Raw genomic sequence first — 26,486 nt, 5'->3', positions numbered from 1 at the left:
AATGATCACATCTTAATTTATTTTAATGTAAATATTTTTATGTTACTGTACTGAGCCAAATTCTAAAGAAAAAATAAATTATTTCCTTGTGGAAATCCTGACATTTTTCTATTTTGTTTTGTTCTTAATTAGCTCATTAGCTAAAAACATTTCCCTCCCCAAGAGATTTGTTATACTGCTTACTATTTGAAGGTCTTATAACTTCTTTAAGGTATTTAACATGGACTTAACAATCCCCCCAAAAAAACCTTGTTAATAGAAAGCATTGTTATATAACTTAAAAAAAATATATATTGCAAAATGATCACTGCACTGTTAAGCTAACATCATCACAATCCATAGTTAAAAGTTTTTTTCCTTGTGATAAGGACTTTTAAGATTGATTTTAGTAGCAACTTTCAAATTTGCCTTATGGTGTTATCAACTATAGTCGCCATGCTGTATATTACATCCCTGTGACTTATTTTATAACTGGAAGTTTGTACCTTTTAACCCTCTACACCCATTCCCCACCTCCCAACCCCGTCTGGCAACCACCAATCTTGTTCTCTGTGAGCTGGGTTTTTTTTGTTTTTGAGATTCCACGTAGCACTTAGATCATATGGTATTTGTCTTTCTTAGTCTGATGTCTTACTTATTTAGTATAATGCCCCCAAGGTCTATCCATGTTTCACAAATGGGAGGATTTCATTTTTTTTTTTAATGGCTGAATACTATTCTGTCATCTGTATTTACACCAGATTTTATCCACTCATCTGTCGGTGGACACTTAGGTTGTTTCTGTTATCTTGACTGTGTAAGTAAGGCTGCATATACTTCTTGGAGTTAAGTGCTTTTGTTTTCTTTAGATAAATACCCAGAATTGGAATTGCTGGATCATATGGGAGTTCCATTTTAAGTTTTTTGAGGACCCTCCATACTGTTTTCCATAGTGGCTGCACCAGTTTACATTCTCACCAACAGTGCGCGAGGGTTCCCTTTCTCCTCCTCCTCTCCAACACTTGTAATTTCTTGTCTTTTTGACAACAGCCATCCTAAGAAATGTGAGGTGGTATCTCACTGTGGTTTTCATTTTCATGATTAATGATACTGAGCACCTTTTTCCTTTACCCATTGGCCAGCTGTATCTCTTCTTTGGATAAATGTCTGTTCAAATCCTCTGCTCATTTGTAAACTGTTTCTATGCTATTGAGTGTATGAGTTCTTCATATATTTTGGATATGAACCCCTTATTGTATGTATGATTTGTAAATATTTTCACCCTTTCAGTAAGTTGTCTTGTTGATAGTTTTCATTTTGCTCTGCAGAAGCTTTTTTGTTTGATGTAGTCCTACTAACTGACCATATACATGTGAGTTTATTTCTGGACTCTCTATTCTGTTTCGTTGATCCATGTGTCTGTTTTTATGCCAATTATTATTTTGATTACTATAGCTTTGTAATACGATTTGAAATCAGGGGGTAATGCTATCAGCTTTGTTCTTTCTCAAGATTGCTTTGGCTATTCAGGTCATTTGTATTTCCATACAAATTTCAGGACTGTTTTATTTTTGTGAACAAAATGCCATTGGAATATTGATAGGCTACATTAAACCTTAGATTGCTTTGGATAGTACGGACATCTTAACAGTATTAATTCTTCCAGTCCATGAGCATGAAGTCTGTTTAAATTTCTTTCATTGGTGTCTAATAGTTTTTAGTGTTGGTTATATTTATTTCTAGGTATTTTATTTTTTGATGCAGTTGTAAATGGGACTGTTTTAATTTCTCTTCCTGACAATGTTATTATCATACAGAAATGCAACAAATTTCTGTAATTGTTTTTATACCCTACAACTTAATTCATTTACTAGTTGTTATTGGTAACAGTTTTAAGAGTTTAGTCATGTCATCTGCAAATAGTGACAGTCTCATTTCTTCCTTTCCAATGTGGGTATTTTTTTTTTCTTGCTTAAGTGCAGGAACTAAATGCTGAGCACCACTGAGTTCTTGGACCAACTCCTTCCTTTTTATGAAGCCCCACGTGGGTACTGTAGGCATTAGAGACAGTTCAAAGTTACCATTGCTGTGTAACAAACCACCTCAAAACTTAAGAGGCTTAAACAGTAATCATTTTCTCTCATGGTTTCTGTGGGTCAGGAATTTTGGAAAGGCTCTACCTGGCAGTTCTGACTCGGGGCATCTCACGTGCTTGCAGTTAGGCAGTGGCTGGGGCTGGAACAGGGCTGGCCACGCATCTCTCTTTGCTTGTAGTTTCAGGGTCTCTCCACGTAGGCTGGTTTGGGCTTCCTCATAGCATGGTGGCCTCAGGGTGGTAGAGATTTTTACATGGTGGCTCAAGGACTACCAGCTTGTTTGTTTCAATAAACCAGCCGTAAACTATGTTGCCCTTTACAAGCTAGCCTTGGAAACATATAGCATTACTTCTGTCATATGATGCAGTCACCTTAATTTGGAGAAAGTCAGACTTTACTGACATAACTGCCACATCTACCTTCAAGACACCCAATCCTATGTGAGATGCAAAACCAGGCCAGATGACACCATCAAGACATTATCAAAAGGTAAGCTGTCCCATGTAGACAGTCATGGGAACTCAGGGGAAAGGAAAGGCATCACGTAAGTGGCCTTTGAGCTAGTTCTTAAACCCAACTTTTCAATGTGATCTTTTCAATGACATTAGCAAGGCCTAAAAGCAACAAATGGTTGGTGAACAGCAGCAAGCAACTGCTTGATTGCAGTCTCAGGCGGCTAAAGGGGAGGAAGAGCAGTAAGACCAGCAATGCAGCCCAGATCAAGGAATGCCCAACTAAGTAGCTTGGCGAGGGGAAGAGAGGCAAAAAAGTAAACACTCCTGTCCCTCCCAGACATAATTACCACACAAGAGATGATGGACTTTCCTTCTTGGCAATGGCAAGACCTAACCCTGCCCACCCACCTCCTGAGTGTGGCACTACAGTTGTTTGCAGCAGCCTGCATCCTGGAACTAGTAGCAGGTAACTCTAGCAGATTTCTGAAATATGGTTTTATTAGTCACTCGATCCATCACCTATAATGTGACAGGTTCTGAGAGCAAGTAGTGAACGTGCTGATGCCTGAAATGGAGCACAGCCTCCTACAGGCACCTGTTATATGGATCAGTGTGGTCCAGAATGTTCTGTGATGATGTAAATGTTCCATAGTCTGCCCTGTGCAATCCAAGTGCATCCTAACTACATGTGGCCACAGCGCATATGAAAAGGAGCTAGGGCTAGAATTGTGTTTTTAATTCTGACTGATTTAAATAGCCACTGTAGCTACTGTACTGGCCAGCAAGGTCTAAATGAAGGATCTGACAACAGGAATATGAGCAAAGTGCTAGGAATGGCACAGATCTCAGTGTGTACTACAGGGATTCAGAGAAACAGGGCCAGGCATGCTCATGCCATCCCGACTCAGGTTTACTGGCTGAATCCAGAGGAGTAAGTGTCTCACTAGTTTCTACTGCCCAGGGAGAACCCTGCTGAAATACACTACCCAGGCTCCTACAGTCAGGACAGTGACAAACGAGCCACCTGGGAGAAACCGTCCAGGGTGGTGAGGGGATTCGTAGCTCTATCTTCAGTGGGCAGTGAGAGGTGAACTTTCAGGCAACCTTAGTCCCCTTTCAAATGGAAAGGTCCACAGACTCCCACTACAGACAGTGGAGACGCAGAGCTGTTTTAGTTCAAGGCAGGGTGGGCACCCAATGGCTGTGCCTCCTTAGCCCTAGAAAGGATAAAAGGAAATTCCTCACTGACCTCACTCCCAACTGCAGCACACCTTGAGATCAATAATGAAGCTTCATGTTTATTTCTTGGAACAGAAATTTATTCTCAGAATAATGCACAAAAGCATAGGTTGAGGCTGCCGTTGGGAGGCCTCCCTCCCTTCCTCTGCCGCCACCTCCCCTCCTCTTTGAATGCCAGGGAGAACACAGTTGAAGGAAACATGCAATCACAAACAATGATCAACTCTAAAGACAAAAGGTTTGGTCCAAAAGAACTCAACATAATTAATCCAATTACCGTGAAGAGCTTCACTGAGTAGGATTAAGATATTGCAGATGTAGTGTTTCCACAGGGTGGCTCTTCAGTGCACCAGGGGGGCCTGCTTGAGGGAGATGAGGACAGAACGCATGCGGGAGACGTCTTTGGCCTGCTTGCTGGACTTGGGGTTAAAGTCACACAGCCGGGCCACCCGTTCCCACTCAGTGCCTGGGGATGACTCCTCAATGTCATTTACAAAGGCTTCTTCTGCTGCCCTGAAAGCAACAACAAAAGATGCTGATTTAACGCAGACTCCTCATGTGAGCTACCTAGTGGCTACCTTGTTATGGAAGCAACTGCCTCTGTATGCCTGACCTAAAAGCATTCTGATTTTCCGAAGACTAACAGCCCTGGCCCAGGTCAAACTCAGGAGCAGACACATGGCCAGCTTTCCTAGGCACAGGGTGCCCGGACTGCTATGTAAAATGTTGGAATACAGGTGTTTGGTTCAGGGCTCTCTCCCTCTCTGTTGATACAGAGAATTAAAGCAAGTCCTTAGCCAGCTACTCACTGCCTTCATTAGCAAGGGCAAAACAGCAGGCTGGCCAAGAACTTGAACAGTGGTTTATGCTGGCCTGTACTGAATTTCAAGTAAATTTAGAGACTTCAAAAGAAGCCCACAGGTCACTCTGCACAATAGCCTCTGGATTTATTCCAAAGGCTGGAGACAAACAGGGCAGATCAAAAAGGAATTCAAGAGAAAGCACCCATGCTAGCAGGCACTAGAGACTAAAGCCATTCTAGAAGGGTTTGTTAGGACATTCTCCAGTTCAGCCAAAAGGTTTGCCATTTTCCCTCCAGCCAGGTGCCGTGGGCCTCTCGGGACACTCTGGCAAGGTTGGGCACCCAGCGGCTGAGAGCCGATCAGTGTGAGTTGCTTTTTGGTAGGATGCTCTTCCAACATTCGTTCACACCAAGGTCAGCCCATCCCCAGCTGGGCACTAACTGGTAGGAAATACAGCCTAAAAGGACAGTGATAAGAGGAGGGAAGACATACTATTTCATCTACTCCAACAGGCATCACGGGCAAAGCAAAAGCAATGGAGATGACTGGTCTGTGGCAACAGAGGGGTGGCACTCTCACAGGGATGGCCGTGGCAAACACTGCTGAAGCCCAGAGCCACTACAACACTTGACTTCATGGCACACACAGGGGCAGTGGGGAAGGTTTACTTAACTGTTCTAGGCTGTAGCAAGGATGGTTTATGTTTGTGCTTAAAGGTGAAGAGAAGAAAAACGAGAAAAACTTTAGGTCAGATACAGAAAATGAGAATGAGCTCAATGCAGATGGTCAGTAAGCTAGACATGCCCTTGCCACTCTGTACTCTGAGGGACGTGCAGCTGGCTTTGCTTGGCCACCCTGCTGCCCAGCAAACCCAGACTCGACCTTTCCAGTCTCCATCTCTACTCCAGAGAGAATGTGCAAAAAGCAAACCCAACACCACCTGTAAGTCCAGCATTTCACAAGTCTCACTGCAAACGCACCCAGGGGCCCAAGGAACTCAGCTCTACCTCCTAGCTGGTTGACGAGCTCAAGGTCAAGGCCCTAAGAGGCTCTACCAGACCTCAGCCTGTGGTCTACCCTTCCCCCAAGTTCTCTTCCTCCATTCCACCCTCACCTCCCGTATGTCAAAAGGCTAGTAGGCTAGTCCTAAAAGGAGGAAACACACAGTTGAGCAATACTGCTGTGATAACAGGAATTCTTAAAACAAACTCTCTCAGAGAAGATGCAGTTTTCTTCAGGGGCAAAAGCCACCATGGCGTGTATCAGACAGCTTTGGCTATCTGGCTATCTTGACCTCAAAGTTGGGGGTCTCTCTATGTCAGTGTGGGGGACACGACATCAGAAGCTGGCAACTAAACAACTATTTTTGATACGAGGCCACAGAGAAACTACTGCGGACCCCCAGAGGAGACAGCCCCCTCTGCTCTGACTCTTCTGACCGGAGGAAGAAGCAACCAACCCCATGTTCTTCAAAGGAATCAAGTATGGAAAATGCTGCCCACACTGGCTCCTAACCCAGGACTTTCCCCTCTCCCTCCCCTTGCCACCCGGGGCAGGGTGGCAGCAACAAGAGGTCAGAGTCCCCAATCCCCAATTCCAAAACCTCCCCAGACGAGATCACAAATGACCCACATTTTAAAAGTGTTAGCTTCCTTCCCTCCAAAACCCCAAAATGAAAAATGGCAACCAGAGTTGCAGAGAGATGTGATTCTGTGATAATGGAACATACCCCCAGCTTATCAACTCTTAAGCAGCCCCCACAGTGCCAATCTGAAATAATTTAAAAAGCAAAGCAACTTGTGACATAAAAGGAGCATTAACTCTAAACAAAAAGTAGGAATTAAAACAAGAAAAGGAATTAGTTTTGCAACATACACATAACCAATCACGTCAGCGAAGGGTTGTTTGTAGAAAGCTTCATCTGCCACCCTAGACAGCAAGAGGTCCAAAAGGCAGGCAAGCAGGCAGGAAAAAAGAGAGAACATTGAGAAGCAGGAACATCTCAAATCCATAGTAGAGGCGCAGTGCTCTGGGGAGCTGCTCCCAAGGCTCCATCCTAACCCAGCGAAGGCGCCAGCACTGACACTGCAGGGAAGGCTCCCTCTGGCCTTCCCCACAGGCTTCTGCAGACAGTGCTGTCAGCTTCACCCCCAGGCCTTACCCTAGCAACGACGAGCATCTCCTAAGTATCCACTGATGGGCTGAGCCCTTTGACAAGACGTTGTGTCCGTTCTATCCTCAACCCCAAACAACCTAGGGACACTGAATGTTACTTTACAGATGACGTGATAGGAAGGGAGGCCTCACGATGAAGCAAAGTGTTCGGCAGTACCTGGCAACAGGGGCAGCAGAGCTCACAACCAAGGCTGCCTGATTTCTTCCTTGTAGTTACTGCTGCTCCCCAGCTGGTCCACACTCGGGAACCCATGCCCCTTCCTGCCAGCCTCAGTAAACATCCCTGGGCACCAATGCTGCCAGACACCAGGCATGCTAGGGCCCAAAGCCAGCTTAACCTTGGATTATCCAACTACTGCTTCCCCACACTGACTGGCTGGGACCAATCTTCTATATCCTGGGACCATGCAGTCATCTCAAAACGGCACCTTAAAGAAGAAAGCTGCTGGAGGCAAGCAGCGAGAGGCCTGCAGACGGGTCCTGGCTCCGGCACCAGTGAATTGCAGGTCCCTGAACACAACTGTCTGTCCACTCAGTTCCTGCCAGACTTGACTGCTTTAATGATGGACAGCCCAGAAACCAGCACCTCATCCTTAATTTTCACATTGGAATGGGTCAAAACGGGAACTCTGGGACAAGGAGGAACGGGGTGAGCTGGGTGGAGGAGTTTACAAAGCAGGGGAGAGGCTCAGTCCCTGGGCAGCCCAGCCCCCCTCGCCCAGCATGCGTGGACAGGGAACCTCCCTCAAGGAGTCTTACCCTGTCCTTTGCCTGGTGAGTTTGGGGCATAGGAGTGGGAGGGAGGTTTTTAAGGACAGTCATGACTGGTCATTAACCTAAGCTCACATATTTATTTGAAGAGAAATTCTAGTAATTTATTTTTAAACTCAGACCCTTGCTTTACTCCCATTTTGGTTTATACATAGGAGGTGTTTTGTGGAAATTTAAAGACAGCCTGATTTTAACTCCCAAGTGAGTCAGGAGAAAAACAAGAGTAGTTTGTGGGCACACGGAGTGGGAGGGAAAGGGAAGGCAGGCCAGCTTGTAAACCCAATCCTTTCAGTTTATAGAAAGGCCGAAACCTAATCAATTTCAACTTGTGTCTGCCTCTACTGGGAGAGGATAAAGGTTTAATGACTCCTGTTCAAGGCGTGACTAAGACAACAAAAGTTTGTGCCAGGCTTTTACTCCTTTGCAGCTAGCTTGAGACGAAGAAGCTGCTGGTAACAGGACAGCACAGCACCAGAACGAAAGGAAAACCACACACACCAACTCGGGCGCCCTTCCACCTGCTTTGTTCTTTACCCACCAGACAGAGGGCCTGAAAGCAGCAATCCTTAGGCAAGGCGGAAAAGGACCCTGAACATGGAGGGCCAGCTGGGTTTTACCAAGTACTTAGAGCAGACCCAGCCTGAGGCAACTCACTAGAGTAAAAGGGGCCTCTCACGGTGTCTGTGCAAAGCACCCACCCTTCTTTCTTCAGAAATCTGAACTTGCACCTGGGGGGAGTAATCTTGAAGGAGTACATTGTAAAGGAACCTGGGCCCATCAGCTTCAAACTAACCACAATCTCTCAGCAGGAGCCCCGGTGGCTAACGCTACTCTTAGCAACTCAACTCCAACCAGAGAGCAGCCCCACCGTATTTGCAACAGAACTGCAAGCAGAACCGGACAGCACGCCTGCAGAGTCCACGCCCCAGAGGAAGGTGGCCAGGGCAGAGGCTCGAGCCCGGCGCCCGAGGGAGTGACAGAGCCGAGAAAGGCCAACGGGAGGCAGGCGGCGAAGGCTGCTGCGCACGCAGGCCACCTGTGCTGCCGCGGCTGCCCCACGACGGCAAAGAGGCCAGCTCCCTCTTGTCCGGAAGATGTCCACCTAAGAGCTACCAGAGACAAGGGCACAAAGGTTCCTTCCCACGGAAAGCACAAACAGTCCCAGGCCGAATCTGACCTTTCTCTGCACTGCAGTGAGTGGAGTGACTGCAGTGACAGCCAGTTCCGGGTCTGGCAGGGGAAGCAAGCCCACTGCCTGCACCCAGGCAGACAGCGCTGCCCCTGCCTCTCTTTCTGAGCTGCTTCCAAGTGGACTCCGAGAGCTCAGGGCATTTAAAGACCATAGTTTCTGGCCGGTGGTCATAGGAGAGCGACCGTGTTTACTCCCTGCAACTACTCAACCTTCAGTGAGTGTGGAAATTCAGAAAAGAGTCACCTCAAGATTTTCTTAGACATAGATGACAAGCACCCAGAGAACCCTTAATCCTGAAGTCACTGTGTGGGAACATCCTGGCCACCTGACAACAGAGCACACATCCCCACTACTGGACCCTTGAGGAGCAGCCCGCAGAGATCTAAGCTGTATTTAGGGGCTGTGACATGACGGAGTCTATAATCGTCTCTGAAGTACTGAGATCCTGGAATAGTGATGACAGCGGCCTTTCATTTCAGGGTTAGGTTGTTAGACACAGGCTTGATCCATGAGATGATACTGCCTTCTGCAGAATCACACCATTACAGGTGGTGCAGGCTAACCACTCTCAGCTGCAGAGCCAGACTCACCCCAACTAGGGTGGGGAAAAACAGGCTGAGTTACTCTTGCAAAGACCAGAGAGACTTGCAACCTTCATGTTTCACATATATTTTTTAAAACCTGCAGACATTTCACACTAAAAGAGGCGGCAGCTGAAAACCTACACTGGCTGGTGGAGATGGACCTGTCTGTACGGGAAGCAGCATAGACTGACCTGTTGTTGGCTTTTGTCTTCTGTAGCTGCTCATCCTGCCTCGCGTACCACTCGTCCAGCTCCTTTATTGCTTTTTCTTTCCACTCCGCTTCCTGCTTCCGAGAATTGGCATCTTTAAGGAAAGGAAGAGAAAGACAATACAAACGAGGCAAAATGCAAACCGAAGTTCACTTCATTTCTTTGGGGCTTATTAACCTCGCTGTGCGCGGGTGCATGTTAGAAGGCGAACAGTAGGCAATGAAGATAAAATTCTGTTTTCCTCATTTGTATGTCCAGCTGCCTGTATCAGCAATTCTACGCAAGGTGTTTCATCACAATTTATCCCAGTCCACCTACACCCTAGTGGATCACTAGTTTGGGGGTTTGAAGTAGAGAGAAGTGGAAATACTGACAATTTCTAAAAAGGCTTTTGAGACACCAACTGGGTAGGAAGCAACTACAGATGATTCTTTAATAATGCTGCCAGGTCAGGGTGGACTATTCATATTAGATCATCTTCTAATAAAATCTCCTCACAAACTATATTCCACACCCCAAGTTGGATAGTTAATGGTTTTGTGAACAGAAGGCAGCACTCTCTTCACCAGATGCACATTTACAGAGCAGGGAGATATCAAAAAAACTATTCGAGGTAGAGATGATTCCAGAACCAGGCAAGAGCAGAATATAGGTGGAATTGAGGGGACCACAAAATATCTACTCCTGCTCAGACAGCAGAGTGAGTTTGTGGCAGAGCTAGGACAGAAGAAAGAAAAATTCCAGTGGGGAGAACTGCAGGGGTATTAATCGCTTTCCAAAAGGTTCTAGATGAGAGAGCGCAAAAGCATACCTAGGCCTGCCACACTGGATCCTCAACCATGAAGTTCCTCAGAACTAAATATGAGTTTCCCTAAGATACTGAGCTAAAGACACATGTCAGTAAACGGTACAGAGAAAGAAATACAGGTCATACTACTGCCACAGCTGAGCCCTGAGGTCATCCTGCACCGTCACTTGAAGCACATTCTCAAGGATGTCCTCGCTGGCAGGTTCCTTCACACACATCTCATTTAATTTTACAACAATCCCAAGAAAGCAAACTAGTTCCACAGTCAGCAGTGAGAAAAACTACAGCTCAGCAAGTCCGAGTAACTTTCCCAACAGTTGTAAGTGGCCAAACCAAGATACATACCAAGATTTGACTCTAAAGCTCACACGTTCTTACTTCATTGTGCTGTCTCTAGGGTGAGGGACGGAAAGGGAGGCAGACCCAACAGTAGTCACAACTGTGACCGCCAGCAGATGGGCACCAGTGATCCAGACTGGAGTCTGGACAATGCAGAGTCAGAGCCCAAAACGTAATGGGTGTCCTTGAGGAGAGTAGAAAGCAAACAACTTCTTGAAGGAAGAAATGATGCTTTCAGGGGCAATTTTAGGGCCTTTGCAAGAAAGGTCTTGCAGTAACAACTGGCAGAACACTGTCTGTAACTACTAGAAACAGTCTGGTAGCAGCTAAAAAATCCCCCAAAGTTTCCTATTATAAGGAACTTTTACCCAGTTTTCTAACTTATCAGAAGGTGACCAACCTAATGCTCAAGAGAATTATTTCACTCAAAATTCTCCACTGGTAAGTATACCAGTGAACTTCTGATGTGTGTCTGTCCGTGGCGTTAAGTGTATGTGCAGCGGAGGGCGCTGTGATGCAGGGAGAGATGCTGTGGGCCAATGGCACCCTGTGGACATGAAAATGAAAAAAATTTTAAATATAAGGCCTCCTTTTCAGGAGTTGTTAAATTACTTCCAAAAAATCAGTTTTGGATTGGGGAATATTTTCCTTTTGTGTCATCTAATGATTTTTTTTAAAAAGGTTCTATATTAGAATCAAAATATGGAAATATATCCCTGAAAAAGAAGTCAAAAACTGTGTCCATTTGCACAGATTATAGTTAATGCATAATATAGTGCCTGTAAACCACCTTCTTGCTTTTATAGATTCAAGAAGTGACACTGGCAATGAGAATTTAGAATTCTTAAATGCTTAGCTTGATGCAGCAAAGATCCCAGCTGTAATACAAGCAGGGCTCACGGACAGCTGTCTTCTCTGGTCATGCTCATTACTGTTCACAGCAAAGTATTGGAAAACACTTCCCACAGCCAAGCTGAAAACCATGGCTACTGCTTATTTATTTTTAGCATCTTGCACTTTCTCATAGTTCTTGCAAGGGAAAAAGGTGAAACTGCAGAAACACCTAATTCATGGACCAACTTAATTCCATTGGAACATGAGGCCAAATATTTGACTTCCCTCAGGAAGGCATCTTATGAAAACAACACTTTGTGGAATATTCCCAAAGAGCCCAAATTGTTAACTGAAAATGAAAATGAAATTTTCCCACACACCAAAGTATACTCTTCTCCATGTAGAAGTCAACTTTGCTAAACTTTGGGGAAAGAGAAAAGATATATCTGAGTTCTGCAACATGAAGAAGATTCCAGTAGCAATAATAGTTGCTACGTCAAGTCTTGCCTCAAAGTCTACTCAGAAGAGATACTTAAAGAATAGCAAGGAGCAAGGCTGCTAGCACCATGAAGACCAATCTTCACCTTTTAAAAACTACACTATCCAGTACAGGGACTACTAGCTTCATATGGCTATTTAAATTTATTAAAATTAAATAAAATTTAAAATTCAGTTTCTCAGTCATACTAGCCACAAGCAGCTAGTGGTTACATTCAGAACAGCACTGACACGGAACATTTACATCATCAAAGAAACTACTATTGAATAATGCTGAGAGATTAAGTGTGCCCGCTGTTTGGAAAGCCACATAAATTACACTGGAGAGACACTAATTGGCTGTATTATCTGGGTCAAGTCCTTTCCTATTTCTAGGTGTCAGTTACACCATCTGAGTCATGTTTTCACTAGTTCAGTCATTCTCCAGAAGGAATAATAATGCTGTCACTGTGGTTACAGACGCATACTGCTATTTCTAGATGTACAATAAAATATTTATGCATAAAGTATCTGGTGTCTGTATCTGAATGGATCAGAAAAAAAAATTATGTGTATATTCACAATACACATAAATGTGTAGGCAGGTGAGTGGGCTTCCCTTGTGGCTCAGCTGGTAAAGAATCCACCTGCAATGCAGGAGACCTAGGTTCGATCCCTGGGTTGGGAAGATCCCCTGGAGAAGGGAAAGGCTACCCACTCCAGTACTCTGGCCTGGAGAATTCCATGGACTGTATAGTCCACCGGGTCGCAAAGAGTCAGACACGACTGAGCAACTTTCACTTCACTTTCACATTAGTGTATGAAACATATACAGGATTTCCCTGGTGGTCCAGTGGTTAAGAATCCACCTTTTGATGCAGAGACATGAGTTCCATCCTTGGTTGGGGAAGGAAGAATCCACATGCTGTGGGGTAAATAAGCCTGCGTGCCACAACTAAAACCTGCCATAGACGAATAAATATTTAAATACCAAAAAATAAAAACGTATACACACACCTCATTTATATAAAGAGCCAAATATGGCAAAATGTTCACTACTGAACCTGAAGGAAGGGGCACGTTTTATTCTCACTCTATGTTTGAAATTTTAATAAAAAGTTGAGAAGAGTACTCCACGGTTAACATCCCCTGCCCCACCACACCTTTTCAACACCCCTAGACAGATACCAAGTCTCTCCTAATCTTGACCAACAGCTGACACTCCATGGAGAAGGCTCTTCACCAAAGGCCAGGCTGACTGGCACTGACCTTGGGCTTGGCCTGCCCTCAAAATGCTGTAAGCTAAGTGCAATGCTGCTGAGAGATGGGTATGGATTCTGAAGCAGGGCAGACTTAAGCTGAAATTCTGACTCTACCACTTTTAGCTGTGTGATTCAAAAACTTACTCTTCCTATGATCCTCCTTTTCCTCACCCATAGAAACTTAAGAACTCACAGGGATGTTAGCATAAGACGACCCAATTGTACATATTTCCTAACATTCCTCACATTTTCCTCTTAAGCATTACCTTAAATTCAGCCTTCAAATTGTCAATGGACTGTGCAGTCCCTCGCATGGATATAACATCTTCAGGTTTATGAAGCACTTTCATATATACCATCTCAGACTACCCTTGGGGTTGGTAACACTGATCTTACTTCACAGATGAAGAAACAGGCTCTAAGGTTTGAGCAACCAAGTGCCCGCAGCCAGTAAAGAGTTACGGTTTGGCCTGGAACCCAGTCTTTCACAGCACCACTCTGCCCTTTCCGAGAAGGGAGGGTGCACTTGTGACTCTGGGCTTGTGATGAAGCATCTCCATGTAGGTGGTGTTGTGATCTTCTCATTGTGAAACATACCCTCCCCCAAACTGGACAAGGACATTACGGCTAATTCAAGTTAAAAATGGGTAACAGTAGAGTCAAGGTCAACTATTCCACTGAAAACAGACACCCGAAGACAGAAAGGGATTCCTTACCAAGGGCTTCCAAGCGTTCCGTTTGCTCTTCTCTCCATTTACGGATACTTTCAGGCTCTGACTGCAATCGATCCACTTGTGAAATAGCTGCGTAACTGTCTGTCGGCCCATTACTCTCCTTAACAGAAAACACAGTTGTGCTCTATCAGTTCCAAAACCTCCTCCCCAACATGCCCTTCACCCAAGTTAGAACCCCTGGTTAGGTGCCACACTGATGGCTGCTCTAAATGTGAAGGAGCAACAACATCCTTACAAGCTGGTAGGAAGCTTTCAACGTGATGCACTCAAGCCTTACAACCCACAAGGTAGGCAGAGTAGCTGTTATCCGGCTACTAAATGAGACATGAGTGGGAGAAAGCAAAGTTGGGGAAGTGGGTAATGGACTTACTAGGAAAACAGTATCATCAACTTTGTTTTCCTTACTTGACAAAGAGACTGTAATATCTTCAAAGTAACAAAGGTAAATACACGATACAGTAAGGCCTAGAACCTGACACTTCCAAATGCTTATTATACAATACAGGGAAAAGTTCACTGTATACCACCTAGGCAAAATACAGTGAATTCTAGGGAAAAGAGAGTCCAAAAGAAAATGCATAGTTAGTACAGTCATACCAAGAAAAAGAAAAAAAGGCAGGCAAATGTGAATCAGAGTGTATGTGGCAGTGGGTAGGAGGGAGCGGGTGGGTGGGGGGCTGACTCTTCTTTATAGTGGCTAAGACTGGAGAGCTAGTAAACAAGTTGATAAAGATTCAAATGGAATCTAATCTTTAGAGAATTACTGCACTACTGAACTAGGAACATTACCAGCTTAACCTCAGCAGACTAAACAAAGATGGAAAGCAAACGATTTATAGTAGTATTCACTTATTATTAGAACCGTCCATGTTTCAGCCACATGAACCCTTTATCTCCCAAACACCTTGCAAGGCAAATTTTTATTCCCATTGCACAGCTGGAGGATTAAACTGAGACCCAGGTAAATGACATGTCCAAATTCATAGCTAGTAAGAGAGAGAGTCAGGACTGAACCCCATTCCATCTCCCTCTAAAGGCCAAGCTCTAAACCAGGGTTTGGAAACTATAGCCAGCTCAGCCACCTGTTTCTATAATTAAATTTTATTGAAATAGAGCCATGACCATTTATTTACATACTGTCCATGGATTTTTTTAGTATAGCAACATCATAATCTGACACAGAACTTACGCTCTACAAAGCTTAAAATGTTTACTATTAATATCAGTCCTTTACAGAAAGTTAGTCCACTCTTGGGATAAACCAATTAAGACTAATCTCATCCTTCTTGACAGTTAACTGGTTAAGGCTGTGCAGAAACCCAGGCAGAGGCAAAGCACCAAGCTATTTCCCTCAACTACAGTGAAAAGGGAAACATCTAGTCAAAAGGGAAACAGAGGACTTTCGTTGAGTGGTTGGGAGAAACCCCCTGCTGTTCTAGATGGTATGACACGCCCATGTTGAGACCTGAAGTGCTTGCAGTCATTCTGCCACCATGAAAGAGTATAAAACTGCACAGTCAGCTAGCGGAACCAGAACCCTAGAGGAAGTGAGTCAGAATCCTGGTTCGAGGACCCCTGGCCTATCAGAGTTCTTTCAATTCTAAGAAATAGTAAATTCTCTGTATTTAAGCCCATGTCAAGTTGGGCTGGTGGGCTTCCCTGGTGGCTCAGTGGTAAAGAACCTGCCTGCCAATGTAGGAGACACAGGTTAAGTCCCTGGGTCGGTAAGATCCCCTGGAGAAGGAAATGGCAACCCACTTCAGTATTCTTGCCCGGAGAATCCCACAGACAGAGGAGCCTGGCATGGTACAGTCCATGGTTTCACAAGAGTTGGACATAACTTAATAACTAAACAAGTTGGGCTGGTAACCAAAAGCTCAACAACACAGAGGGAAAATAATGGTAGTTATCACAAACACCAGCCACCCCCACCGTCACTATAATCTAAAAGCTAAATGGTTCAAATGTTGGTCCTACCACAGACTACCTTTGTTACTTTCAAACTCCTAGTTTCACCTCTGTATGCCTTATGTGTAAATGGGAATAACAATAGCATAGCCCCCTCAGGTTGCTGTGAGAATTAAAATTCAGTCCAGTGTTTGACACCGCATGGCACACTGTCAGCCACTGCCACCTTCATGATGAAGGGTCATTTCTTGAGAATAAAGTTGGTACCACTAGGGCCAGGCCAATCACGTTTTAAAAGAATGCTCTATCAATGTCTCTCTTCAAATCCTTCCACTTTGGCAGGTAACATACCAGTTACTGATACACCCAGCAAAGTCAAAGGAGTGGCATCCTTTCTAGGTCAGTCAATTCAAATCACAGAGAAGAAGACTCTCAACACTATCATTCAACATCATCAGAGCTGTTGTACAGAGTCTGTACCTGGTAGTATTCTCCATTCGTCACTCCATCAACAGCATCTGCAAGACATAAGATTTCAATCTGTCAGTAAGTGCTGGGCAAATGCTAGGTCAAAGGGTTATAAGGTAGGACATAGTATTATGTGCTATTAGTACTCTAAGTTACTAAACACTATCCCCATGCGAGATACCAGGGAGAACAATGGACAACTTTCTATTCAGTGAAACCAAGATGTGCTTATACACAAATGACTTCACCAAAATGTGGACAAATCTGTCTAAAAGCTTTTCATGAATATCTTCTGGCTTACAGAGATAATACTTAGAAGCCTGGCAGGAGAGCCTCACAGAGCAAGTTTCTCTATGAAGGTTCTAGAGAAGGCAAAGGTATGAAAGAGTGGCCTAGAATCCTTTACAGCGAACAGAGATATGCAGCTTTGTGTTTCAACCAAGGTGCTTTCTTGGGGGTCAGGACTCTCCATCCTTTGGCTGGAGTAGGTTTGGCACCTGAGGGTCTATAGTTGAGACTTCTTGCTAATTCCTCTAGTTCTCTTGGAATTAGTCCAGAACAGTAAGATTGGGGCATATCAAAATAAAATCAGTGTTTTCAAGGATGCAAGTTACAAAAACTCAAAGTATCTGATCTTATTAGCACAACTAATTATTCATGAGCTAAATGAGAAAGTCCATCTCAGAAATATGAAAAATGTCTAAGACCTCGAGATTTTCAATCCATACAGTATAAAATGGAGGTCCACAGGCTGAACATATTTTCTTTAAAATACAAATTACTTAATCAGGAAATTCCACAAAATCAGGATTTCGTGTGTGTGTGCGCGTGCGTGTATATGTGGAGTGGGGGAGGGTGCACAGACAAGATCTGGTGATACTGGGCCTACATTCCTTAAATGAAGGCAGCCTTTATGTGCAGCATGCTCTGGACAACCTGCCAGTCCCCACTGGCCCCATTTTATGTTTTTAACCCATTCTGTGTGTCACTAATTCAAGTTACCTGATTGGTCCAATAAGCATGTGTTTCTAATCCATGCCCTGACCCAACAGCTATCACGGAGAGTCTGTGCAGGGCCGCAGAGCAGCCCGTAGCCTTCCCCTGAAAGCTTCAAATATAGGCACCATAAAAACGCAGTGTCCGCCTACGTATTCTACATGTTCTTTATCTGTGGGCTGACTTATCTTTACTGCCTGCTATGCAGGACTTCTAGTATTTTGTCCAACTGTTTTCAAACTACCATGACTGTGTTACTGTGTAAGAGAGAAGAGATGAACCTAACAGACACAAGAACCCAAGGAGTAAAAGGAATGCGGAGGAGCTGGTGTGCGCCACCATCACAAGGTCCTCAGAAACATCCGAGCTTTTCCAAGCAGCCAGAGGCAAGGTGCCCTCAGCCACATTCTTTCCTTTGACCAGGCAGAGATTGCAAACCACTCCTCCAGTCGTCTTGGTTTCTAACTATAATAATTAAATCCAACTTAACTGCCTATTTTCCAAATCAACTTCATTCTCTTGCTTCTCCCAATTACCCTCTGCTCGGCTTTGGGAGTACTGAAAACTTTCATCTCCCCACTTTAAAAAAAAAAAAAGGGAAAATGGAGACAAAAGAAAAGGCCACATAATTTCATTACTCGGTCTACTAGTTTCTATTTTTTTTAGTTTATCTAATGCATATACATAAAACTTCTTTGAGCAAAATTAGACTCCTATAACAGGTGCTTTTAGTAATCCATTTATCTATATCATTAAATTCTCAACTTTTTAAGAATTAAAACACCCACTACTTATTGCTTCCATGTGCCAGGCACAATGTTAATTAAACACTTTCAATACATTAAGTTTTAATCTTCACAACAAATCTCTATGTATCAGCAATTGACAAATGACCTTAAAATATGTGTATAGCTGGTCCCTTGAGAGGTAAGTAAGGTGTTCTTGAAGGAGCAGGTAACTGGTGACAATGTTTTCCCTCTTAAATTTACTTTTGAGTTTGAGCATGTTTTAAAATTTTTGCTAAGGTGACAGCAGGAAAAAAACTTTAAGGTGCCCTGGTTGTGCCAAACTTCTATCCTGAGGTAATCAACCTGACATTTGAATTTCTTCTTTACTAAACTGCCTGAGTTTTGGCCATTTTTCTGCTTTTGATCTCTAAGTATTCTTTCTGTATTAATTATTTGTTCTCTCACATTACAAATATTTCCCCCATTATCTTTTTGTATGATTATAATAGTTAATACCTAGAACTACTTAACTTGTATGAGACAACATCAGGCTTTTTTTCCTTTATGAGTTCTTTATCTGTTCTTATGATAAAGGCCTTTCCTACTCTTAGGAAAACAAAAAGGTATTTACTTTTCTTCTGGTACTTGAAAAAAAGCCTCTTCCATCCACTTGGAGTTTATTTTTGTATAAAATTTATAAAGCGAAGTAACTGTAAATCTTTGAGCCTCAATGGCTAGTCCAGCCAGGCCTACTTTCTGGTTAGTATATTATAGTTAACAATTATCCAGTTAATATAGTCCAACCTAGGGCCATTGGCAGTGGGAGAGACTTTGATCGCTCCTCCAGACACAATTCTCATCCCATAGCTCCAAGTTACATGTTGCTTGTCCTTTAGGTCTGAAGACTCACCCAGCGTTGGCAAGTCCTTTGAACTTTCATTAGTTACTTTTCTACTGTACTCACTGACATTCAACTGGCTCTAATGAAAGGCCTGTCTGTTGCTATAGAAACATGCAGACGAAAGGCCACCCCAGGGCCTTGATGCATTAGGACAGCTAAGCTAGGCAACTTAATGCTCCAGAAGGAAACTTTCTAGGGACCTCAGACAGAAACAAGGACCAGAATACATTTCCAGAGAGGAAAGACTATCCCAAACCCACTTCAACTTTCACTTTCCCCAACCACTGGAAGTCAGGAAGACCTGGGTCTGAATTCCTATGGAGTCCTGTATTAGCTGAACACTGCTTAATTTCCACAATGATCAATTCTCCCCTGAAACAGAATGACACCACCACTCTACCTGCAGAGTTGCTGCATGGATCTGAAAGTACAGGGCACTGGGGCACAGCAAATGTGCGAATCACTAAATACCATGCCTGCAATTTCCCTGAGCTTTCCTCCACCACTGCCACCAAGAAAATCACTCTCCTTAAATGTACCTGCCTCTCTTACCATGAGTGCTTCACTGCCTTACTCTCTCAGCAGCTCCTTGATTGCTTCTCTTCTCCTCCTCCATCCATAGCCCTCAGGATTGAGGGCTTTTCCTCAGCTCTAGACTCTGCCTTTTCCTGACCACGTGTTCTTCCTCAGTATCCAGGAGCCACTTCACTCAGCTGGTTACCTCCCACCTCTAAACTTCTGTTTTTCTCCGCATCTACTAACAACTGAGGACATCATCCAAGGCTCAGGCTGAGCCCCTCCTTCATGGAAGTTTTCCCCCAGCCTGGGGGAGTTCAGATATGTTCCTCTTTCCTCAGTCTCTGCTACTGCCTCCTGCCTGCATAGCTCTGCACAGTAACACATCAGATACAGAGTTCCCTCCTAAAATCTGTTTCCTCAGTGCACCCCAAAGCCTCTCGGCTTTGTAACACCCTTCTCACCCCACTCCCAAGGAATAATGTGTATACACATCATAATAACATGTACAGTAATTACTATACACAGCAGGAACTGTGTACAGTAATAACATACCAGGTTCTGTGTGTAAGCACTTTACAGCTGCTCTCCAATATAATCCAACCCTGTGTGGTGTTTATCTGCACCTTTTACAAAGAACATTGAGGCAGGGCAGTAGCAGTGGTTTTGTAAGTTGTATGGGACCACAAAGCTAAACCCACCCTCAAGCAGTCTAGGCCAGCACAGGATCTTAACCACTAGAGACAGAGAAAGAGCGAGAGAGAGAGGAGGAAAAAGAGAAAAAGAAAACATGTCCAGCTAGAGCTCTAATCCCTAAGGGAAGTGCTGACCACTGCACGTTGTTGGTTTTTTTTTTTCCCTGACCAATGCACTGTTACCAACCTCAACTACGCTGTCAAGAGATCTGGCTTTAAGTCTCTAAATGCTTAGTTCACTAAGAAAGTCCTTCCTAGGAACTAAGTCAGCAATCATCCCTTCCTTCCCTTTGCCGAAAGCTTGATGACCAAGGGATCCATGTGTCCAATTATACTCTTTCCCTTTTACCTCTGCAAACTGCCATCGCCAAGATCTGCCATTCTACCCAGGACCTCTGCAGCTGGATGTGGAGTTTTTGCACATTTCTGTGTACATACTGTGTACCTGCCCTCCTTCCTACTAACTGGTCGGTGTAGGCTCAGATTTGCCTTAAGTCTGGCCCAGCTGCGCCAATGCGGTTGCGCCTCTGAGGCCAGGCTCAAGGCACAGCAATTGCTCAAGGAAAAGTTCCTGAACTGAATGGGCTTCCTCTGGCTCCTAAGCTTGTCATCCCGTTTTCTTGGCTTCTTCGGCACGTGCGTGCCCAAGAGCGCTCAAACACACTCTTCGGACGAACTAGGCCTGCCAAGCCTGGGTTTCCGGATGACTGGGCCGGGGGCTCTTTCCTCTTTGCACTCCTCAACCTCCCGGACGGAGAGGCACAAGAGTTACACAGAGCTCTCAGACCGAGTTTCCGGAGCAGCGCTTCCGCCCCGAAAGCACCCGCACTTACCTGGAATCCCCGGCGGCTCGCCGTGAGGCTGGGATCCGGGGGCGCCGCCGTCCAGGATGGCGAAGGCCTCGTCGTTCTCGATGCCCGCAATCTCGCTCTCCTGCTGCGCCAAGAAGGCCGCGGCAGGGTCCTCTTCGCCGGCCACTCCGTTCCCCAGGGCGGGACCGCCAGCGGGGACGCCGAACGGATCTAACTCAGCCATGGCGGGAAGTTCGACGGCACCGACTTTCAGAGAAACACCAACCGACCAGCAGATACCACGTCCGGCAGCGGCCGCTGTGCTTGCGCCTGCTATCAGAGGCAAGCTGGAGGAGGGAGGAGGCGGAAGCGGAAACCCGGCCCCAATATCCGGTCGGTCCAGGCGGTGTTGGAGAGCCGAAAAGGTAATACCCAATCAGAGGGCAGAAGTGGCTCCAGAGTTAACAAATCAGCAAGAGGAGAGGCGGGCCCCCCCAGTAACACTCGTGACTCGGGAAGCACCTGCGTGGAGGGCGCTGAGCCGAGCCAGCATTGGGCAGGCGGGAGGAGTACGTGATTTAAGGTAGCCTTGCTTGATCCGGCTTTGGGGCTGTACTGACCCGGGACCGCCATCTCGGACGGGACTCGCTTGCTGAACTGGGAAGTGAGGTGAAGTTAGGGCGGCGATGATTGGCCGACTGCAGAAGAGTCAAGCCACGTAGGCTTTCTGAATCTCAGTTTCCTCATTTGAAAAATAGGAACAAGAATCCGGCAGTACCTCCCTCCTAGGATTACTGGAAAAACGGAATCCTTTTATGGCTATGTACTGGCTTTTCTTAAAAAAAATTTTTTTTTTTCCTGTTAACCCGTTGACTCCTTCTGGGTGGTTTTCTCCCTTAGAGCCGCCTGACTTAAATGTAATCAAATCCACTCTGACTTTTCTCCCCCATGGTATTATTATAGGGCTTCCCTCGTGGCTCAGATGGTAAAGAATCTGCGTGCAGTGCAGGAGACCCAGGTTCAATGTCCGGGTCAGGAAGATCCCTTGCTAAAGGAAATGGCAACCCACCGCAGGATTCTTGCCTAGAAAATTCTGTAGACAGAGTAGCCTGGCGGCCTGCAGTCCATGGGGTTGTAAAGAGTGGGACGCGACTGAGCTAGTAACAGAACAGTATTATTATAAAAACACGAATATACCCCCCTTTTACAAAGCCCTTTTGCAGCCGTTAGTCTTTTCAGAGCTAGACTGAAGTTTCTAAAACTGAAAAATTCCTTAAGGATCATCCGGTTCCTAGGAAAACTGAGTTCTCCCTCCCCCCGCCGCCCCCGATGTAGGAAGGAGTGTCTCACAGGAATTCAGTGGCCAAGAGGAAACCTAGGTCTCCTAGGCAATCCCAAATGGTGCTAGCCACAACATCTTGAATATATACACACGTTTCCTACTTAAGGACAGCAGGAATTTTGTTTAAAAACAGTTCTGTCAGTATGTTAACATGTATGTTAACATGGATAGTTAATTTTGCCTATAATATAGAGAGGATGATCCAGTGGTTTCCAGTTACTCATATTCATGTTGAGGTGGGTGCTTATGCACTGGTGAAAAGAAGGACCTTTCTCTTTCACCACCATCACGCCAAAAAATAACAAGTTGAAAACAAACAAACCAAAAAACCCTCCAGAGGTCTAAGTTGCCTCCAGAGGTAGTCAGCAAAGGACAACCAAGTGGTTTCTAAAAATATACACTAATACTTATCGACACAAAAGGGTAATTGTTTCCTTAATATGTGTATTACCTTTAAAATCATTTAAAGTATGGAGTGTAGGAAAGTTTTGAAGAAAAACATTTAAGAACATAAAATTGTAGGACCTGAAATTTACTCAATTCCCTACTCCCTTTTTGTTTTAATGCTCATCCCTGAACATGAATTGGCTCCTCTCTAACATAAATGTGCAACAATGCATGAAGCAGTTTCATATTCATCTTCTCTTTGAAACAATATATCCTGCCCCTGTTAACAGGGATAAGGAAGAGGGACTACCCTGAGGGGGTCCAAGGAAGACAGCCTTTGGCTGCTTACAGCAGTAGTAGCTGAGGGACAGACAGCATTCTTTCAGAGGCAAGGGAATAACTCTGGGGAAGCCATCCGGAGAGTTGCTCGCTAAAGGAGGAACCACTTCTCATCATGCAAAGCCAACAGGTGTTTATACAATCAAAATTGGGGAAATCAGCTGAGGGGTTTAGGGATGACTTCACAGGGGAGGTGGCTTGGAGCTCAGGTATGGAATTTGGTTAAGATTTAGAAGAGATTTAGAAGATTTCGAAGAGTTTTCCCAAAGAGAGGCAATGGCAAAGAATGCTCAAGCTACTGCACAGTTGCACTCATCTCAGTTCAGTCGCTCAGTTGTGTCCGACTTTTTGCGACCCCATGAATTGCAGCACGCCAGGCCTCCCTGTCCATCACCAACTCCCGGAGTTCACTCAAACTCACGTCCATTGAGTTGGTGAACTATCCAGCCTTCTCATCCTCTGTCGTCTCCTTCTCCTCCTGCCCCCAGTCCCTCCCAGCATCAGAGTCTTTTCCAATGAATCAACTCTTTGCACGAGGTGGCCAAAGTACTGGAGTTTCAGCTTTAGCATCGTTCCTTCTAAAGAACACCGAGGACTGATCTTTAGGATGGACTGGTTGGATCTCCTTGCAGTCCAAGGGACTCTCAAGAGTCTTCTCCAACACCACAGTTCAGAAGCATCAATTCTTCGGTGCTCAGCTTTCTTCACAGTCCAACTCTCACATCCATACAAAGGTCTGTCTGGTCAAGGGTATGGTTTTTCCAGTAGTCATGGATGTGAGAGTTGGACTATAAAGAAAGCTGAGCGCCGAAGAATTGATGCTTTTGAACTGTGGTGTTGGAGAAGACTCTTGAGAGTCCCTTGGACTGCAAGGAGGTCCAAGCAGTCCATCCTAAAGGAGATCAGTCCTGGGTGTTCATTGGAAGGACTGATGTTGAAGCTGAAACTCCAATACTTTGGCCACCTTATGCAAAGAGCTGACTCATTTGAAAAGACCCTGATGCTGGGAACGATCGAGGGCAGGAGGAGAAGGGGACAACAGAGGATGAGATGGTTGTATGGCATCACCAACTCGATGGACATGAGTTTGGGTAAACTCCGGGAGTTGGTGATGGACGGAGAGGCCTGGCATGCTGTGGTCCGTGGGGCAGCAAAGAGTCAGACACAACTGAGCGACTGATCTGAACTGAACTAGAAGAGTTACTCCTTGGTGGCGTAATACTACACTTGTGTAAGGTTTCATAGCTTGGCATGTTTGGAGAACAGAGAGTCAGTTAATTTTGCTGGGCCTGAAGGGCTTAAGAAGAGGAATAATGGAAGGTAAATTTAGAGACATATGCTGGGGCCCTGAATGCTAATAAAACAAGGAGTCTTTTTAGCAATGGAATTCTGGAAGGTTCCAGAAAAAGGAATGCTTTGATCAACGTGCTACTTAGGAGATTAATCTTGTCCCTATGTGCAGGATGGATAGGGGCAGAGGCTGTGGGAAAGAAGTTAAGGAATGACATGATAAAGGTCCAGGCCGGGCAATAGTACAGAGCTGGATGGGGAGCATTGATGGGAAGTCCCTACTACCACAGGAAGTAGGGACTGGGAGAGATGCAAGGAGGAAAGAATGGTCATAAAGCATATCTGCAGTCACCAAAGCCACTAGTTTACTGCCTCTGGGGAGTTCCAGTGATTGACAGGAGACAGAGAAGACGTAGGAGACGCACAGGAGGTAGCTACAGGTCTGCACAAGGAGGGGAGCTCCTGGCCTGGGACGGGAGAGATGGGCAGAGGGAAGTACTGGGTGACACAGCTGGGAAGAGCTCTTGGTTCTGGGGAGAGGCAGAGATGAGACTGCACAGGTCCTTCATCAGCACTCTGCCAAAGCCTGACCAAGGGCCACATGGTGACATCTGAAGGGTCTCTGTTGAGAGATTAATACTCAGAGCTCACTCTCAAAAGCCAGAAAGGATCTGATCCAGAAGAAGGGTGGTAAGAATTGCATGTGTGCTAAGTCGCTTCAGTTGTGTCTGACTCTTTGGAACCCTGTGGACTGCAGGCCACCATGCTTCTCTGTCTGGAAGCACTGGAGTGGGTTGCCGTTTACTACTCCAGGGGATCTTCCCAACTCAGGGATTGAACCTGTGTCTTTTACATCTCATGCTTTGGCAGACGGGTTCTTTACCACTAGTGCCACCTGGGAAGCCTTACAAATTACTACACGATCGGTGCAGATGATGGTGCAGTAGGAGTGTGAAGAGGACAATGGTGAGCAAGCAAAGAGCTGAAAAGACAGAAGGGAGGCAAGTCATATTTGAGAAGTCCTAGAAAGTTTCATACAGGAGATAAGTTCAGTATCTGTTTCTCCCACTAGACCTTTAGGGGAGGGCAGGGGCCATGTATGCCTTACTTATCTTTGTATTCTTAGGGTCTTGCATTATGCCTGGCACATAGCAAGTGTTCAACAAATATTTGTTGCTGGACTTGAATGGCACTTGAGATGGGTCTCAAAGGAGACAGGTTGTGCAATATATATGATGGAGAGGAAGAAAGGCAGGCTATCCTCTGGGAATGATTCAGCTAGATGATGGAAGAGAAGGAAAGTAAATGGGTACAGCTGAAGAAAGTGTGTGGGAGTCAAATCATGAAGGGCTTGAGTGCCAGGTAAGAGTCACTAAATTTGCAGAAGCTGTGAGGAGCCTTTTAAGGATTTTCCCCAGCCAGGGACTCAGTCAGAACCCTCTTCTGGAAGCTTAGGCAGTTAGCTAGGAGAGGATTCTGAAAGCAGAGAAAACAGGAAAGACTGTTTCTGTGGCTCATGAGGAGAGGCAGGGGGCCAAGAATGATAGGTAACAGATTCTAGGTGACAGAGCAGTGAGCTTAGGTAGAAGGAAAATAATGCAGATAATATACATAGTATTTGGTAAGTGGGAGGCAGAAGCAGAGATTAATATTTACAATGTATTAGAAATTGTGTCCCTTGCAACTAAGTTTTGAAAAAATTTAGATGTCACTTTAAAAATTCATAAGAAGCATGTAGATTTTAAACAGTTCTTTTAGGGAGGGCACTTTTTATCTTGTTTGGATTTCATGGTGATTCTCTTGAATCTGTGGTTTGATTTCCTTTACCAATTTGGGAAATTCTCAGCCATTTTCTCTTCTGCCATTGCTCCATTCTTTCTTTATTCTCCTTGCTAAAATTACATTACATTACATCATATTCCATTTTTTTTAATGCTCTTTTCTGTTTTTAGGAGGCAGAAAGAGAGAAAGGAGATTCACTGATAACTTTTATAGCTTGGAAAACCGTGAACAGAAATAGCCACAACAGGAAAAGCCGGTTGTGTGGAATGGGGAAGGAGATGAGACAAATGAAGAGGTCAGGTGTGGATGTATCTAGCACAAGTGACCTGTGAGATATTCAAGAGACATTCCACAGGATGTTGGAAATCTAAGTCTGAGGTGTGGAA

At 44.9% G+C, this 26,486-nt stretch overlaps 1 protein-coding gene across 3 annotated transcripts; it reads right to left on the bottom strand.

Moving 5' to 3' along the window:
• Window positions 1–3,827: 3,827 nt before the first annotated feature.
• On the bottom strand, window positions 3,828–21,304 carry CLTA (clathrin light chain A). 3 transcript variants are annotated; one of them, XM_052644506.1, is made up of 7 exons: window positions 21,003–21,304; window positions 16,346–16,383; window positions 13,940–14,057; window positions 9,486–9,597; window positions 6,448–6,501; window positions 5,246–5,281; window positions 3,828–4,282 (listed from the first exon to the last, which is right to left on the bottom strand). In XM_052644506.1, exons 1-7 carry the CDS (start codon window positions 21,202–21,204, stop codon window positions 4,111–4,113), a joined length of 732 nt encoding a protein of 243 aa, XP_052500466.1. In that variant the 5' UTR covers window positions 21,205–21,304; the 3' UTR covers window positions 3,828–4,110. The 3 variants fall into 3 exon arrangements, with proteins under 3 accessions (XP_052500466.1, XP_052500467.1, XP_052500468.1); XM_052644507.1 differs by lacking the exon at window positions 6,448–6,501; XM_052644508.1 differs by lacking the exons at window positions 5,246–5,281; window positions 6,448–6,501.
• Between the last annotated feature and the right edge of the window lie 5,182 nt (window positions 21,305–26,486).

This window comes from Budorcas taxicolor, chromosome 8 (genome assembly GCF_023091745.1).
Source record: "Budorcas taxicolor isolate Tak-1 chromosome 8, Takin1.1, whole genome shotgun sequence".
Classification (NCBI taxonomy): domain Eukaryota; kingdom Metazoa; phylum Chordata; class Mammalia; order Artiodactyla; family Bovidae; genus Budorcas; species Budorcas taxicolor.
Note: the sequence above shows the minus strand (reverse complement) of the source record. Positions and strands in the feature narration are given on the sequence as shown.